The 17,396-nt window shown below is 43.1% G+C and overlaps 2 protein-coding genes across 3 annotated transcripts in view; both read left to right on the top strand.

The window, feature by feature from the left end:
- The first annotated feature begins 132 nt into the window (after positions 1–132).
- On the top strand, positions 133–9,737 carry gkup (glucuronokinase with putative uridyl pyrophosphorylase). Its single transcript, XM_076736076.1, has 23 exons — positions 133–288; positions 1,269–1,375; positions 1,511–1,555; positions 1,671–1,824; positions 1,956–2,027; positions 2,166–2,254; positions 2,403–2,559; positions 2,756–2,833; positions 3,554–3,645; positions 3,812–3,917; positions 4,062–4,141; positions 4,241–4,309; positions 5,050–5,110; positions 5,229–5,245; positions 5,353–5,410; positions 6,015–6,107; positions 6,229–6,289; positions 6,380–6,493; positions 7,157–7,214; positions 7,516–7,584; positions 7,662–7,725; positions 8,244–8,315; positions 9,117–9,737. Exons 1-23 carry the CDS (start codon positions 232–234, stop codon positions 9,210–9,212), a joined length of 1,869 nt encoding a protein of 622 aa, XP_076592191.1. The 5' UTR covers positions 133–231; the 3' UTR covers positions 9,213–9,737.
- A 244-nt stretch (positions 9,738–9,981) lies between these two features.
- Positions 9,982–17,396, top strand: part of ubash3bb (ubiquitin associated and SH3 domain containing Bb) — a 44,773-nt gene continuing 37,358 nt past the window's right edge. Inside the window, exon 1 of one of the 2 annotated variants that reach the window (XM_076735532.1) lies at positions 9,982–10,275. In XM_076735532.1, coding sequence (XP_076591647.1) covers positions 10,148–10,275 — 128 coding nt within the window. In that variant the 5' untranslated portion in view covers positions 9,982–10,147. The remainder of the gene's footprint in view (positions 10,276–17,396) is intronic. The other variant, XM_076735533.1, reaches the window with a different exon arrangement.

Below are 17,396 nucleotides of genomic sequence, written 5' to 3' on the forward strand. Positions count from 1 at the left end.
GTTTATTAAAACTGGTAAATTGGTTGAAAGATGTAGAGCTGATTTTTTTTTTAATGGTATCTTTTTAGTCGTGAGTATTGTGTGTACGTGGGAGTGACGAGGTTTTATTTTGAAGGTTCTTAGCGGAAGTACACCGTTTCATTGACGCTTGAAGAAGTAGGGGCTCGTAGATCTCGTAGGTGAACCTCTGCATTATTTTTATTGATCTAAATACAAACTGAAGATTCAGTAATGATCTGTATCCTGCTGGTAGCCGGCCACGGCACCCTCCTAGAGACACAAATTAAGGTAAGTAGCTTGAATGTCGCAGTAGAGAGGTGATAACTTATGCCGTACAAAGTTCACATTGTCTAGCGGTGATACTACGCCTCCCAGTGAGCCGAATTGCCTTAAAGAATCTGATACTTAAACTTGGTGATACTTGTTAGCTAGCACGTGTGTCTGCTAGACCACCACTTTGGACATTTTTGTAATCGTGAGGATGCACTGGTGCTTCCGGCTTATATTTGATCCAACAAACATTACGTAATTTTTCTAAAATTGCATTTTTATGATTGTCTCACACTGGTTTTCACTGCCCCCTACTGAGCATTGTGGTGGAATAATGTAGGAATTCAAAGGGGATTATCTGTTGAAAGTTGAGGTTTTGTGACAATTAATGCCGATTATTGATTTATCTACATATGCCGAATTATTTAAGGGGATGCAATGGTTAATATGGCAACCTTAAGCGTATTTAACAAATGCTTGTTTTTACCAAGAGAGAAAGACAACATAACAGAGCTGGTTTCTTTCATTAAGTCTGGCATGACGTTGTCTCCTCGAAAGCAGAGTGGGATGTGTTGCGTCCACGAACACCTGAGAGTCCACATATGATCCTGAGTTTGAGCTGAATGTTTATATAATGTAGCCACAGCTTCATTTGGCATTGATTGAGGCATCTAAGCCCGTAGCCACGTTTATATGACTTGTAATGCAGTACATAGAATGGGAGCAGACACATTATTCAACATATCACCTGCACTGGGTGTGGAGGTCCGTTGTTCACATGGGAACACACATACTACATTGTAATAGCCAAGAAAGTAAAGATAAGGTTTTTTTAATCACAGTATCACCAACATTGTTGCCATATAGCAAAAAAGCTGTGAGGCCCACAGCCAACATCATGCTTCTTTACCCTTGTTGAATACTGACATGATGTGATTTGTTATTATGGTGATTTGTAACCTGTATTTGAGTCTGGCTGTTTTTTCCTTCTCTCCCAGAATGATGACACAGGCTTATACAGCCACCTCACCGGGGTACCAAAGGCCTTACTTCCTGGCACTGGAGGAAAGAAGATCCTTGACTTTTGGTGGGAAACAGTCAACATGTGCGTAAGAGTGGTGCATGGCCCAAACATGATCATGCCTGTCTTCTGATTATCATCTCAGTCTTCTTTTGCATCCTCAGTCGCTCTAAAACATTCACTGGTTAACTTGTAATTGCATCTCTGACTTCTCTCCAGGCGGCAGCTGTTCACAGAAGTGTATCTGGTCACTAATGCAGACAAGTGAGTTCTCCCTGTGGCACGACCCAGTCGGTGTTGATTTGGCAGTCTTGTGACAGTTTCTTGCCAAAGCAGCTTTTATTCTGCTCCTACTCTCTTCTTCTGTTAAACTGACCAGGTATAAGCACTATGAGCGCTGGGCCACAGCCAATGACTTCCCGGTGGAAAATGTGGTAAACGACGGCAGCACTACGTTGGAGGACCGTCTCGGGGCCGTGGCTGACCTGCAGCTGGCCATACGCAGCCGCAAGCTACAGGACGACATCATGGTGGTACGATGAATCTGTCTGCTGTGAATGCTGGGAAATGTCCAATCACACAATGGCTCAGTTACATTTAATTGTGCTTTGCAGGTGTATTCTGTTTGAACTGAATAAGTGAGGTTTTTTGTGTGTGTAAGCAGATTGCAGGAGACATGCTGTGTGCAGACCAGAACTTTGACATCGCTCAAGTGATCCGCTTCTTCAGGTCAAAAGTGAGATGTAATACAATAATAAACACAAGGAATCTGAAACTGATAAGATACTCGTTGCATGCTTTCTTCATGGCCTTTTTTGTGGAGGTGATGTCCTGGCAGATTTTGAGTAGCCCGTCCTTTGTGTCTGTGCTGCAGCCTGGAGAGCTCATCATATACTACGAGCTGGAAGAAGGTGAAAAAAGCAGCTCCAGGGGCATCGTGGAGTTTTGCCCTGACACCCACAGGCGAGTTTTTCCTTTAGTCCCATCAGGCACAACATGCTGTTACAGCAGCACTAATACTGTTGTGTGTGTCTCAGAACTTCATTGACATGTATTTTGCACGTTACTACTTGCGGATTTGATTTTAATCTATTGTAGTTTTATTAATCAGGATAACTCGCTTTTTGGAGAAACCACAGGAAGGGCGGACCGAATCCCGGCTGGCCAGCGTGGTGTTTTACTGCATCCGGGGAGACACCCTGTCCTACCTGTCTGACTTCCTCAGCCTGCAGCCTCAAGCCACAGACAGGAGCTTCGGGCGATTCTGGGTTTGTAACTGCGTTACTTCAGCAAAAATGAATCCTTTTTGTTAATCTTCTATTAAGAAAGATTGACTTACACCCACATGTCTCTGATTGTTGAAGTCACTTAACCATAAGCTTTAGACAAGTTGCTGTGTGTTAGATTTTCCACCAAAATCAATGAATTGATAAAGTAAAACCAGTGATTTTTATGTGTCTTCAGGAGTGGCTCATTAATGAGAAGCAGTGTGATGTGTTTGGGATGAAGCTTCCTACTGGCTTCCAGCTCATTGGACAAGTGGTGAGTATCCTGAAATCAGTTCACCAGCTATGCTCTGTGTTTTTTTTTTACACAGTGATGCCTTCAAATTCATAGATTTTAATGGACAAAGCAAGAGATGCACTCCACAACACCTGCAAACGCACTTTGATGTGTAGAATTGGTGGAGTTCCTCTTTAACTTGCAAAGCATATTACAGTGTGCTGAAAGTGCACTAAGCAATTTTGCAAGTGGCAGGAAGAGAAAATGCGTAAATATTTTAACGTTTGAAAGCTGCCGTCATTACAGAAATCATGTAATGTCACATCAGCTGCAAACGGGGCACTCGGTCCTTAATGTCTTCTGCTTTAGCTCCAAATATCTGCTGTCACTTCAGAGCAAAATCTACAAGAGATGAATCTGAGTACATGTTATTGGTCGTAGGGAGGAAGGTTACTATTACAGTTTTTCTTAACAGCTTAAGTACATTTTCTGAAACGCTGCTCTCAAAGAGAGAGCAGCCACCACGCCATTTTATACTGAGCAGCACAGCACTTCCTCTGTCCTGCAAAAGGCTTCAGTCACTCACTCAGATCATTGAACTCTGGTGCGAAAAGCGAACATCTTGAACCGATTTCAACGGTGTGTTCACAGTTTCCCTCTGGATGCTGATTCTGTGGCAGTGTATTTGTGTATAAAAAGTCCTCTGTACTTTAGTTAGTTATTGTTTCTCTGATAACGTGCTTGCTCTTGACCTCTCAGGGCCTGTCAGACTACACCAAGTGGCTCACCCACTACTCCACCAAACAGCAAGACAATCCCGCTCAGCCAATCACATGCCGATCATTTGCCAGGTCAGAGAACACCAACACGAATGATTATCACTCCATTTGGTTTGAATATAGCTCAGACAACTGTGGTTTGTCCAGCTTGTTTTTCCTTCGTGACTCCAAACAAGGGCCTTCAATATTCGAGCTGTAACTAACCTACATTAACTCCCAAATATGCGATGACTCACAGGGTTGGATTAATGGGGAATCCCTCAGACGGCTTCAACGGGAAGACCATTGCTATGTCCATCTCTAACTTCTGGGCTGAGGTCACCCTAGTAGAGAGCCAGACTTTGGTAACACACACACACACACACACACACACACACACACACACACACACACACACACACACACACGCCTATGCACTCTCATGAGCTAAAACAGTTTCATCAGAGACATGTTGTGCAACAGTCATGTGACTTTCTGTGACTTTGCAGGTTTTAGTCCCTCATCCGCTCAATGACCCCACAGAGTTTGGAAGCTTGCAAGATCTGTTTTGCATCAGCAGGAAAGAAGGGTGTGTGTGTGTGTGTGTGTGTGTGTGTACGCAGTGAGCTAAAGTACATGTCAGAGATGGTCGTGTTTTTCAGAGTGTCCTGTTCGTCATCCACTGTAGGTACCTGGGAGGTCTGCGGCTGCTGCAGGCTACCTGTAAGAAGTTCTACCAGTTCTGCTCCAAACAAGGGTGAGATAATTAACTGAGATAAAACTAGACCAACATATGAGTCGTTGCCACTGTAAGTCTCATTACAAGAGAGTGTATTTTTCATCAGGAGCAGATATGTTTCCGCAGTGCAGAATCATCTCGCATCTGGGATAACATCTTTGATTACATTCAAATGGAGCAAATACGAGCATCAGCATATCCTCTTTACCTCCAGCTGTGATGTGCACTTTCTAGCAAAGGCTGTGCTCATATTTATCACCATGGATATGGCTATGACTCACCCAACATCCAGGGTATCTTTTGCAATTGAAAATAGTTCATAAATGACCAATTTTCAGGCAAATTCTACAGTTAGAAAGAGTGAACATTTTCTATGATTTCTAAGCAACTTTATGCACATTTATTCTCAATGGACCTTAGAAATAATGATAACTTATATAAAGCAAAACATGGACACACTCAAGCACTAGTACTGAAGTACAAGTACCTCAAAGTTGTTCTCAAGCATGGTATTGGACTAAATGTACTTAGTTGCTTTCCACCAGTGTAAATACATTGTGCAGTTTGTGATGTGAGGTGGATTTAATAAAGCACATTAAGATGTGAAGGAACATTGTACAAGAAACAAAAGGTGAAGAAGAAGCTTTACTGCTGCGCTACAAGACATTTTCACTGTGGTCTGTGCTTTTTAGTTGTTAAGGACACTGTCACTGCTAATGCTCATTCAGTGTCTGCTGTGTGTGTGTTTTTTTCTGCAGTATTGCTTTGACAAAGCAGAACTTCACACTGAAGTACGACACCAACATCCCCCGGCAAGTGGTGAGGATCCATTCAGATACTGGTGTCTAAGCAATAAAGGCCACCAGTTCACAGCACACAGTGTGAAATGTGGAAATGTCACGTGATGATGAAATGATTTATTTCTGTTTTAATGAAGGGCCTCGCTGGAAGCAGGTAAATAGTTCAGCTGATGATTTCCAGCCAGCATAGACCAATTTAAAGGTAATACTACACATCTTGAATTCAATAATTTACATATTTACGATCCTTCCTTTTCACAGTGCCATTGTCTCAGCTACCCTGAAGTGTCTTATGAAATTCTACAACATCACAGACAAAGTAAGGATGGTATATATTTGTTTCTCAGACAGCAGAGTTATCATTCGTCCTTCATCCTGTTTGCTGTTATCAAAACCTCTGACAGCCTCAGTTTGGGGAAAACATTGGCCTCTCCTGTTTGAAGTGACAAGTTTAGTAGATTTCCCTCCAGATCTGGTGAAGTTGCACACAGTGGAAGCAGTGCTGTAGAGCCTTGTGGAAGCTGACACACAGCCTGCACTCTGTTGTTCAATGTGACATTGATACAAAAGGTTTTTATCTACGAACATGTTGGCAGATTCTATGTGCACCTATGTGTCCATAGACAACAATGCTACACAGTAGTTTAGGGGCCTAAACCTAACCAACTCCAACTGAAAACCCAAAGTGGTACATCATCTAAGCATAAAAAAAGCAGCAGCATTGACTTTTGGTTCCAGTCTCCGGGGTGAAAGTCCTATTTTTGATCCATTCATCCACCACGACCTCCTCCCTTTGTGGGCTTTGCCGCTCTTTTTACCACCTCATGCCATGACGGGTGTAAATAGCCAAAGAGATGCCACATGACTCTTCTCATCTTAGTGCAAATGGACTCTCTGTTCTATACTTCTGTTTTATACTCCAGGATCTCCCAAAGCCGATTCGAGCCAACTTCATCCTCAACGTGGAGACTGATGAACTTTTCATCACTGCTGGCCTGCAGGACAGAGTTGTGCAGGTTAGTTATAGAGTCAGTACGACACTAATGTACTGGACTCTGTCAACGCTGCACAACATGTCACTTGTCTTTCATTTAATGTCTACTGTAGCATGAATTGTTGGCCCCTCTGTCTTTGCAGGTCTATGAAGGTTTAGTCTACATGGACTTCAGCAAGAAGCTCATGGACGATCAGGGCCATGGTACGATATGGTACTGAGGTCACTGTCATGTTACCAAGATGGTATAAATACACATTTCTTTTCTAACGTGTGTGTGTTTGCCATTGTCAGGGAACTATGTTTCTATGGACATGACCGGGCTCCCACCGTTCTGGCTGGCTTACCTGAGTGACCCCAGTGACTCTGGACGCATCCACAGCAACATCAGACAGCGCTGGCTCAGTGGTTTGTCCTCATATCAAATATTTCATAGCTTTCCTGTGATTCACGAGGTGAAAAGTCTTCACAAACGAGCTGTTTGACCAATGTGGTTTTGATTTGATATTTGGAAAAGGAAATGGTGATATTAGTCATAATTTTTGCAATAGTCCACCACTTTGGTCCAGACTGAAATGTCTTGACAATTATTGGATGGATTGCAACTTTATTTCACCAGGATAATCTACTCAACGTCAATACTGCTTTCCAGGGAGTCCTGGCTACATACATGACGTTCATGTCCCGATCAGGATGAATCATTCCAGCTCTGATGATCCCCTGGCTTTCCTCTAATGCCATCATCTGGTCAAATTTAATTAACTACTGACATTCCCATCAGCCTCAGTTGTGTTCAGTGCTAATTAGCAAATATTAGCATGCTAAGCCCACAGAGCTGTGAGCATGGCTGCAGACTGGTAGTCTTGTTCTGTGTTGAATATCGCTTCACTGAAATAAAGAGCAACACATTTCAGTTTTCATTAAATAGACAAAAAAAGTTCTTTGGGCCTTTTTTAAAATGCTGTGCTGGCCCATGTTTCATCTTTCCGTCTTTCTGTTCCTTGAAGGAGCTCTAAAACTAGGGACACAATGGTTCGTTTGATGAACTGCTTTCATGTCTGTCTTCCACAGGGGAGCCTCTGGTCCTCGAGGCCATGCAGACTTTTGCTGAGCTCACTGATCAAGCCAGGTTGGTTTCAGTACTTTAAGTGGATTGTTGCTCAAGAAATTTTGCAATAAATAACAACCGAGGTTTTGTCAAAGAACCATTGGATTAATTATGTCTAGTCTTTGCACAACAGTCTCAAAGTGCCTTTGGGCTTTCTGCAATGTGTAAAATGTTTTTGCACTGTTAGTTCCAAGAAATAGCAGATGCAGAGTGTTGCTGCAACTTTGTAGATAAACATGTACCTAGTTTTTGTGTTTGTGTTTCAGAAGTTTAAAGAAGCTTTGTCTTACCTCAGCACTGATTGAAAATGTTCTCCCCTCAGGTCGGCTCTGCAGGACAAAGACTGGAGCCGTCTGGCACAGCTGATGGACCAGAACTTTGAGCTGCGGAGGTAAACTGTATGTTCAGATGTGGCCATCACTCATATTACAGTAACGCTCACAGCTAAAGTAACAACGTATCCCACAGGACTGTCTACACTGATGACTGTCTGGGCCCTGGGAATCTTAAGATGGTTCAGCTGGCGAAACAGGTTGGTGCTCAGAGGTTCCTCTACCTGCGAGGAGCAGTGTATGTTTTATTTTACCTCCACGCTGGGGACAGCCGGGGCCGAGGGCAGGATGTTCTCAGGCTTTCCATCTGTACGGATCATCAACACGGTTTCAGGAATTTCTTCAAATTTAACACAAACATCCACTTGGACTGAAGGATGAACTGATTGGAATTATTTGCGCAATGGTCAAAGGTCACTGTTTTTGGCTGTAACTCAAGAATTCATGTGCTAATGATGACTTTGACACAAACGTCTCACAGGACAAAATTATGAAGTGTTACATAAGACAGCATGTTACACTGGACTCATACATGTCAATATAGAGATAACTTCCATTTAGCCAATAAATACTTAATACTTTTTATTCATTTTTTCATGTCTTTACTACATATGTGAGTCTGGACAGACATGGATGTAAACTGCAGCTTGACTGGTTGGCGGAGGCAGTGAGTCTAGTTCTGTTTGTGCATTCATAACGATTTTGCTGTTTCTTTCAGTTTGGCTCGGCTGTGAAGTTACCAGGCAGTGGGGGGGCCGTCGTGGGTCTGTGTCTGGATAATGCAAGACTGGTAAGGCTGCACTGTGAGGAAGTTGTTGTCTTTAGCTGACATTTCCCATCTATGCCTGTCTGGAGCCATGAGTTTGGAGTCTCAGTTTCAGTTTCAGTTTACTCACAAAGTAGATAAAAATACAATCAAATTAGACATAATGGAGATATCTGAAATGACACGCCCTGATAAGCCATCTCTGTCTAACATGTCTAGATTTGAAAAAGTGCATTTATTATACAGCAACATTTACAACCTACAAAGCACCTAATTAAGTAAGTAAACTGCCCTAAGCCAAACCCTAAACTCAAACCTAACCTAAGATGAATTAAACTAAACCCTAAACTAAGTAACTAAAAAGTAGTGAGAATATTTCCATCTGGCGGAAGTCATCTGTTCTGTGATCACAGCTGTCTCACACTCACACTGGCATTTAGATGAGTCAAAACAAGAACAACTTGTTTTCTGTTCTGCATCCATAACTAACATTTTTCCCAAATTTAAAAACAAGTAGACGATAAATCTGAAAAAAGCTAAAGTTTAAAAAGTAAATAAAAATATGCATGTGTGAAAATTAAGTCAATGTGCAATATTTCATGGCTGGGACCAAATAGAGTCCCTCACATATTAAAAAGACAACAATCAATCTCACAGTCACAGTATGCAAAAGCTTAAGTTCTTACACAGCTCGCCAAAGTGTCATCGGACGGGACCGTGACCTTCTTTGCATATTGACTGACTGCATTAGCAATTCAATTCTGTATTTGTCAACCTTGACATCAGTGCCCTGCTGTCTGATGCAGTCTGTGTTTGGCCCACCAGGTGGAGATGAGGCAAGCTTTCCAGGAGGCAGGCTGTGTCTTCTGTGTCATCACACCATACAACCCATCTGCCAGCACTGTCCACGGCCAACACTAACCTCACATCTCCCCACGACCCAGTCAGGCCGAGCAAGGCCAGCCATCGGAGGGATATGGCACAGCGTGGCCTTCAGTGGGTCTGACTGTCCTTTCACAGGACGTCTTACTGCAATGGACAGCAAAGATCAAGATCACTGACATGAAATTATGTGCGAGCCACAAATAAGAAATAATCAGGGTTGCTACTGGGATCTTTACTCTTTGATGATGCTTTGTGTAATCATTTACCAGATCGACCCAATAATGTTTAGCCAAACATCAGCTATCTCTCTGTCCCCCGAAAATGAGCCAATCTGTACCTTTTAAAGCTTTGCTACATATGAGATTCAGGACATTGATGGACATTTAAGATGCAGTGAGTTAAAGCCCATGTGTCAGATTTATCATCCAACAATGTAAAAATGATATTATTTTTCTACATGTGTGATACACCAATTGTATAGATTCTATAGACTTGATCTCATTATCTTTGTGTAATGAATCTAATTTTATACACAAATTAAAAGCATTTTTATAGCTATCAGTGCTTTGTCATGTGTAGCCTGTATGGTTTAACCTGCCCCTCACCCACAGGACACACACACACATGATAGCTGAGGGTCAAGCCACCCAGTCAAACTAGTTGGAATAATCTAGCTAAAACACGCTGTATGAGCCTCTCTTCTCCCCTCAAAGCCCACGGATCCTCTGTGTTTTGTTGTGTTGTGCGTCCTGTCACCGTGCTCCATGTTTTCAGCACATCTCATTCGCTGCTTCCTCCAGTGGGCGGAGTAGCGGGGCTCAGCCTGGCCGCGCAGAGCTGCTCTCAGCGCCGCTCCGTGTACTCGCCCTTACGGCTCCACTCATGCGGAGCCAGCCGTCGCTCGTGGACTAGCCGGAGGTCTGCTGGTGGACTGCATCGGGCTCGTCGCGTACTGGGTGACCTAGTGGACCATGGCTGCCAAAGAGGACCTTTATAGTAAAATCCTCCCTCGGAGGCTCCGGCAGAACCGGCCGGGCTCAGTGAAATGTGGCTCCAACTTGGACGTGCTGTTATCCATGGGCTTCCCCAGACCAAGGGCGTAAGTAGCCTGACCTAACCGCCGTGTATGTGTGTGTGTTTGTGGGGCCCGGAGGATTACATGCACGTCAGAGGTCGTCCGGGGACCTGGCGGGGACATGGCCGGCGCGAGAGCGCGGAGTAACGGTCCCGTTTGTTTGGGAGTTCCGGCAGCGGACCGGTCAAACGCAGCATCCCTCCACACTCGCCGTTTCCCCGCATCGGTTTTCGGTGTGCGCAGTTAGCTGGCATGCCCTGTATACATCCACACACAGCTGAAGAGTAGACTAGAGTCAAATAAAGTACGATAGAGCACAATTAAATAGATTAAGTATATAAAGAAGACAACCTAAAAGTTAACGCAAGTGCAGCGTTAGCTTCAAATACAAGTAAAACGCCCCGAAAAGGTGATTTTATTTTTCCCTTTTCACTCTTAACCTAAGTTTTTATCCGTAGCTCTCAATGAAGATTGAAAACAGTTTCTTTAAAGAAATGCTCTGCTTCCTCCACATGAATGATTTGAGTTCATTTCAGTTGAGTCCGTTGTACCGTGAGGAGGACAGCGACGTTTCAGCCGTGTTCAGGAGGAGCTGTCATACGCCAACTATTGAGAAAAGTGGAGTCAGGAGTCATGAAGTCATGACTGAAGTGGAGGGGTGTCATACGGTTCACCCTGTGTCCTCTGCTCTCTCTGAATGGAGGGACTGTCTTTGACTTGGCCAGATCAGTGAGTTCACATCCGTCCTGTCGGCTGTAGACTCACTGTAAACACAGCACTACTGTAGATCACCAGCAGTCTGCACACAATGAATACTTGTAGCATTTTCCCTTTTTAAAATGTGTGTTGCTAAACTGCTAAAACCCCATGTGTTAAGGAGCAGTAGCCATTGCAAACACAGGGGTGAGAGAGGTCCACGGTGTGGGACCTGTCTCCATCAATCAGTGTGCACAGAGGAATGGACTCCTGGCTCTGATCAGAGGTTACTGATTGGATGGACACTGAGGCAGCAGAGTGGGACCTGATTATGATAATGTAACAGCTGCAATACTGCAGAGTGTGTGTTACATACAGACATACCGCGTTTGAAAGATGTCTGTTGTCGGCTCACATGCTAATGTAGAACCACCATCTCGCACGGAGGCTGCTTCAAAGTTTTTGGGGTCAGCAGAACGAGCAGAAACACAACATTAACATCTTCTGAAGTTGATGTGGCACCTCGAGCGGATGAGCCAACAGATGTCTGCTGACACATCCAGCAGGCTCACAGCAACAATAACATTTATTCAGAGTCGTCCTTTTGGTCTGCACGAACACCTGAAAGAAATATATTATTTTTTTTAGCTGCTAAATGCTCCACTGTGTTCACCAGCTAGCTGCTAACTGTTGGCTGTTCAGTGCAGGCCGGGCCGTGTTTGGGGAGGGGGGGGGGGGGTTATCACAGCTTTTCTGCTGCCTGGCTGACTGATCTCTGACTCTCAGTTCCTAGAAATGTGATCAAATATGCACAGGGTGGCACATTTTACATTTTAAGAGTACATTTGTAAGTCGTCTAAGTTGTCAGCTTTGGCATTTCAGCACAGCATTTTCTTGTTGTATATCTCTGCATGTCATCATCAGCACTGCTGTGTCTGTGGTAAGCTAATATGGGCAGGCTGTGTTATTCCCCTGGCTCTGTGCGTTTTCGCTGCAGCTCTCAGAGGTCATCTGTTCGTCAAATGCTACGGCCATAACTGTGACATCATTTTCCATGTACTCTATGATGGTTGTCTTTGACTCCCAGAGCCTCTATTTCTTATTCTAAAAAAAAACCAAAAAATGACCAAAAAAAAACCACTTAAACGTAAAATACATCACTTCCGGTGCACCAGAGGATTTTCCAAGGAACAGCCTCTGTGCCACCAGCCGGTCAGAGCAGCAGATGGAAAAGCTTGCGTAAAGCGTCTATGTGGGATCAGTGCTGTGTCGTATTAATTAGTGAAAGTAGCTAAACCTATTTTTGTCCATATTATTTGAAGTCTCTGGGAAATCTCACAGCACTTCCCTTTTTTTTTTAGTTCATAGACTTAACCATGCAAGTCTTTCCACCCCTTTCACCCAGACAGATGTCACACATCAAGTGTGTGTGTGTGTGTGTGTGTGTGTGTGTGTGTGTGTGTGTGTATGTCAGAGGAAGTGTGCTGTGGTTTGCTGAATGGACAGAGCAGATGATGATGGGCCCCCCGGCAGGCCAGCGCTGGCCTAGAACACACTCCCTCAGGGAAGCCACAACCTCTTTTATATCAGCCCATGACTGCTTGGCCTTGACATGGCCACTTATTAACTCCCTCTCTGTGTCTGTCCGTCTCCCGTGCTTTTTTCTGTCTGAAGCGGTTGACCCACTAAATTTCCTGACCAACTTCAGGTGTCCTGGTTCTGCTCTAAAAGGATTATTTCTGTGTAGAAAGATTAAATTTATCTGCTCTTGTAGTCACGCCATTGTTTTGGTCCGGGGGCATCCCCACATTGCTATCAGTGTTCACACAGGGGAGTGGATGCCCTCTGGCTTGAGTTTAGTCATATCAGTACAGCAGGACATGATTAATAATGCAGTCGAGGCTGAAATGTGAAATAGAGTTTGTACGAGGGCTGAGTGATAATGCAAAAAAATGATGTTGCGATTATTTTGACAGATTGCCTTTGAGATATTAGTCGTGTTTGCAGTGGGAAGGGTATTTTTTGCATTTCACTTTCACTGAAAAACATGTAGAAAATGATGCTGATGTGATTTTTGCATATTTAACATGAATATTTTGTGAGTATTATTTGAAGTATTGAGTATGAAGCAGTCTTATCCTGACATGGTTCTTTATTTAACACTCTTGTAACTACTTGATATTAACGTTTTCTGCAAGTGGAGGAGCGAGTGTCACGTCTCTCCGGTGCTTCATCAGGCTCGTTGATCAAACACATGTACTTCATGAACCCAAATAGGGAGACGGCCCTACATATTAGGACTGTCACTTTTTCAAAAAAGAAATCAAGTTTAAGGAAATGTGGAGTAACATGTAATTGGGTTGAACTGATTCTAACACAACCCATGAAGCCTAATCTGAACTATGTCCTGTAACTAACTGCAGTGGAATATACTTACCGTTCGTTCACACTTCCTCCTCTGCTGAGTGACAAGCTAATGTTACTGTGAGGCAGCCGCGTTTTACAAAGTCAGCAAAGAGCCTTTTTAACATTTATCCACATTTTTCCTGCGCATTGCTCCTCAGATTGCTCGATGTCGTGGTTTTCTGTTCAGCTTAGCTCGCTGGTTTCAGACAGTGTCACAGTGTTTTTTTACAAATGCCCCCCACTGAAGTACAAGACACAACAAAATAAAATTTAGGATGACTCTCAAAAGAAGTATTACAACACTTTTATATTCCCAAAACTAAGAATTCAGGAAACATTTTGTTTAGCACTGAAACTAAAATGAAACTCAGACTGTCAGTGCCAGTGTCACTATGATAAATACTGAGACCAGTATCAAGGATTTTCAGATGGCACCAGGCCCTACATTGGCTCTAAACTAAATAAATTTAAATATAACATTGTGTGGGATGCCCCTGAACCACAGTGGTAAAGACACTGTCCACCACAATGTCCCCAGTTTGAGTCGAGGCTGGCGACCTTTTTTGCATCGACCTCCTCTGCATTTCGTGTCGTCTCTCTGTCGAACAACATTTTGCAATAATAATAATTTATTTCAGTTGAAATGTCTTTTAATTAAATTTCAGATCTACAACTCGCAAAAAGATCTCATCAAATCCACAATCTCACATCAAAGGAACACAGTCTCCAGTAAGGTCTTGTACATAGCCCTGATGATAAAAAGACTCCATCTTGCCGTCGTTAATAACTGACATTTCCGTCATCTTGAAACCAGGAAATGGCTGCAGGTCTAATGTCCATTGACTAAAGTTGAATCTCTCTGAAAACAAAATCCATTGTGCACATTATTCTCATCTCTGGGGAGAAAAAAAGGCTTCCAGCAAGTCACAAGGTGCATCCCTTCGACTTTGTAAATGACAGCCTTGTGCAGGTCAGCCCACTCTTAATGTAGCCATTAATTAGACACCAAACGAGCGGAGTCATGCTTGTTTTTACAGGAATACTGACTGGGCTGCTTCAACATCTCTGCACGCTGCCTCAGAGCAATGAGAGAGAGAGAGAGAGAGAGAGAGAGAGAGGGAGACTGTTAGCATGGGATCCCATGTCAAGGAAACATTTTGCTCAGGAACAGATATGTCATACAATGTGTGCATTGTTCAGGCTTCACGCCATTCAAAAACACCCTTGTGTGTTTTTGTCAGTTGATTCGGTTGAAGTTCTCACTCTTTAAGGCCATGATAGCTTCATTTCTCTTTCACCTTCTTATATGGAGTGTTGTGATTCTACATGAGCACATTGTTTTCTACCAAAGTAGCACAAAAGAAGAAGAGATGTATTTCCATTGTCGTCCTTGACCAGGATGAGAGACACATTCTTGGAGATGAAAATAGAGAAAAGAGAAATGATTAAATGTGTGTGAAGATGGGACAAAAACAGAGGAGCTGGAAAATAAAAAGCTAGTGACTGAAAAATCGAAGAGTAAACTGAATTGTATTTATTCTATCACATGATTAGTACGAGAGGAAAAAATAAAAAGCTGTTTACTTTTTTATCAGAGGTTTTGTTTCTCTTTGCTTTTCCTTTTAACAATTTCGCCACAATGGTGTTATTTATTGATCAGTGCATCGTGGCTCTGGGGGTCCTTGGTTGAACAGCACTGCTTTCAAGTGGAAAAATGAATCAGTATGAAGAAGTAAATGCTTCAGAGTTCTAAAACTGAAATTTCTAAACCAAACGTTTGTCTTGACAACACGTTCATCCAGCGTATTCACAAATGCTCAGTGCAGAGCGCTCCTACTTTGAGACTTCACGTGGTTAAACGATCAGATCAGCCTCGTACTCCAGCGTGTTCTTCCTCGGGCTCGTCGTGAGTCTTTGTGGGTTCCCGTGGCACGGGGCAGAAACAGATAAGTGAAAGCCTCGTCACTGTCTCCACAGCCTGCTTTCATTTCACCAACAGCTGTCTTATTAGTGTGATGGGATCAGTATCTCGAGATCTTAAGTTTAAGCTCGATAATTAAAGTTTGCTGTCTGCATTTGAAACTGTGTCATCTTTTCTTATACCCCCACTAGAGTAGACGATATCCAAAAGATGTTTCATAACACTTCACAAAGTATGCCTGATAGCACTTTTAAAGCAGCTAAAATTGGACTGAATTCGCATTGCAGTGTTTCGCACTGATGTACCGGTGCAGTGCCTACTCACTTAACTAAGTCTTAGAGATCCAGAGGCCAACTTGCAACCCGTGTCATGCAGTACGTGGCCTTATTTTCGGTCGACTGGCTGCTGTAGGTTGATTTGAGCAGTGAGATTTGAGTTCTTCCTTCAAATGGACGCCCACTCACTTCTTGTGTCAATAATGTGGGTTTTTACAATTGCTATGCTGGACGTAAAACTGCACTCTGTCACACTGAGAGCTGGAAGGCACAATTTCTGCGTCTTCTCGGCCCAGATGTGCAGTGGAAAACAACGTGACAGATCAACACTCGTCCTATTTGCATTTACAGTGGCGTACTTGCACTGCGCCCTCAATGCTGATTTAGTGTTTTCTCTCCCGTTTCTCAACAGCTGTCTGCAAAGGAAATGTATTTTCTGTATAGCTCAGCTCAAGGGTTGCATATTTGCTGATTTGAGGGAAGAAAGGAAAATGTCTAAACACAGCACGTGGGTTCAAGTGTGCTACATCCAGCTGCGTACAGTACGTCCCAGCGATGGGCACACCAAAGTGCTGTGGAGTTGGTAACTCTCATGAATTATTGAGTCAATTCCTTGTTTTTTAGCCCAGTATCTTTGAAATGCAGATGAATATGAGCTCATTCTCCCTTCGCTCTGCCTTCACGAATGGGTCCGAGCTCTTTGGGAGCATTTGAAGATGATTGTAAAATCCAAATGATATACCTACCATCGCATTCCATGTGTCATCATTATATGTCGGCCTCAACAGGGAGCCGCTAACAAGGTCATACAAATGTCGTTAGTCTCCTTCCTGAAATAGGAGAGGTGCATCACTGTCTGGATATAGCTGCCATCGCTCACTGGTGCACTTCCACTGCAGCTTGGTGATCATATCGTGGTTCATTTGAAGCTCTGTCCGGAAGCAGGCGAACAGACAGCGCTATCAGATTATGGAGCCATTGTCTCCACTCAGGTATCTCACTCTGCCTGTATGAAAGTGAAGGTAGAGCCTCTGCCCGGTGCGGCCACGTTTGTTTTACAAATTACCCACAAACAAATGTCCTTTACCTCACACAAGAAGAGCTTCTGCTACTTACAGTTTATTCAAAGGTCTGTTTTACTGGCCCATCTTATAGTCAAATTGTTGCATGCGGTATTTCTGACTTAATATCTGAACAGTCTTAGAGGTTCGTGGTGACCCACAGTGCTCATCTTGCTCTTGTTCCGAGCTGATTTCACAGTCGCTCATTGTTTGACTCGTGGAACTAGAGGCTCTGTGTCAATATCAGCTTGTGGCCTCAGGCACAGATGGAGAGATACTACATGAGCAGCAGAAGAGAGACAAGTGTTCCTGTCAGCTAGCATTGACGTTTGAGCTATATGGAGTTTTTTTAAATATCTTTGGCCACTACTTGTTATCTTGAAATCTTAACATTTTAATACCTGAAGTACCCAATTTAAAAATATTCAGTAATTTTTTATTGCCAAAATATTTAGACTTCGTTGTATCTATAGCATTTTGTAATGTCATTCATAAAACAGTAGAATATATTATGCAGTGCATGTTTTCCATCCACTGCTTTTATGCAAACATTATGGGTCAAGATAAACAATTCTGTAGTCTAGTGCCATCAAACTACTGCAGAAGAAGAGGGAGGAACAAAATGAATTCATTAAAAGAGTGCCAGTCAAGGCCCAGATGATGGATGTGGATTTTTCCATGTGAAATATGTGATGGAAGTATGACACTTCTGATTTCATGAGTTCATCTGTAGAGGTTCACAGTCTCCTCATCGCTCATTTGCTAAGTGTGTTTTCACTACGATTT

This window comes from Chaetodon auriga, chromosome 7 (assembly GCF_051107435.1).
Source record: "Chaetodon auriga isolate fChaAug3 chromosome 7, fChaAug3.hap1, whole genome shotgun sequence".
Classification (NCBI taxonomy): domain Eukaryota; kingdom Metazoa; phylum Chordata; class Actinopteri; order Chaetodontiformes; family Chaetodontidae; genus Chaetodon; species Chaetodon auriga.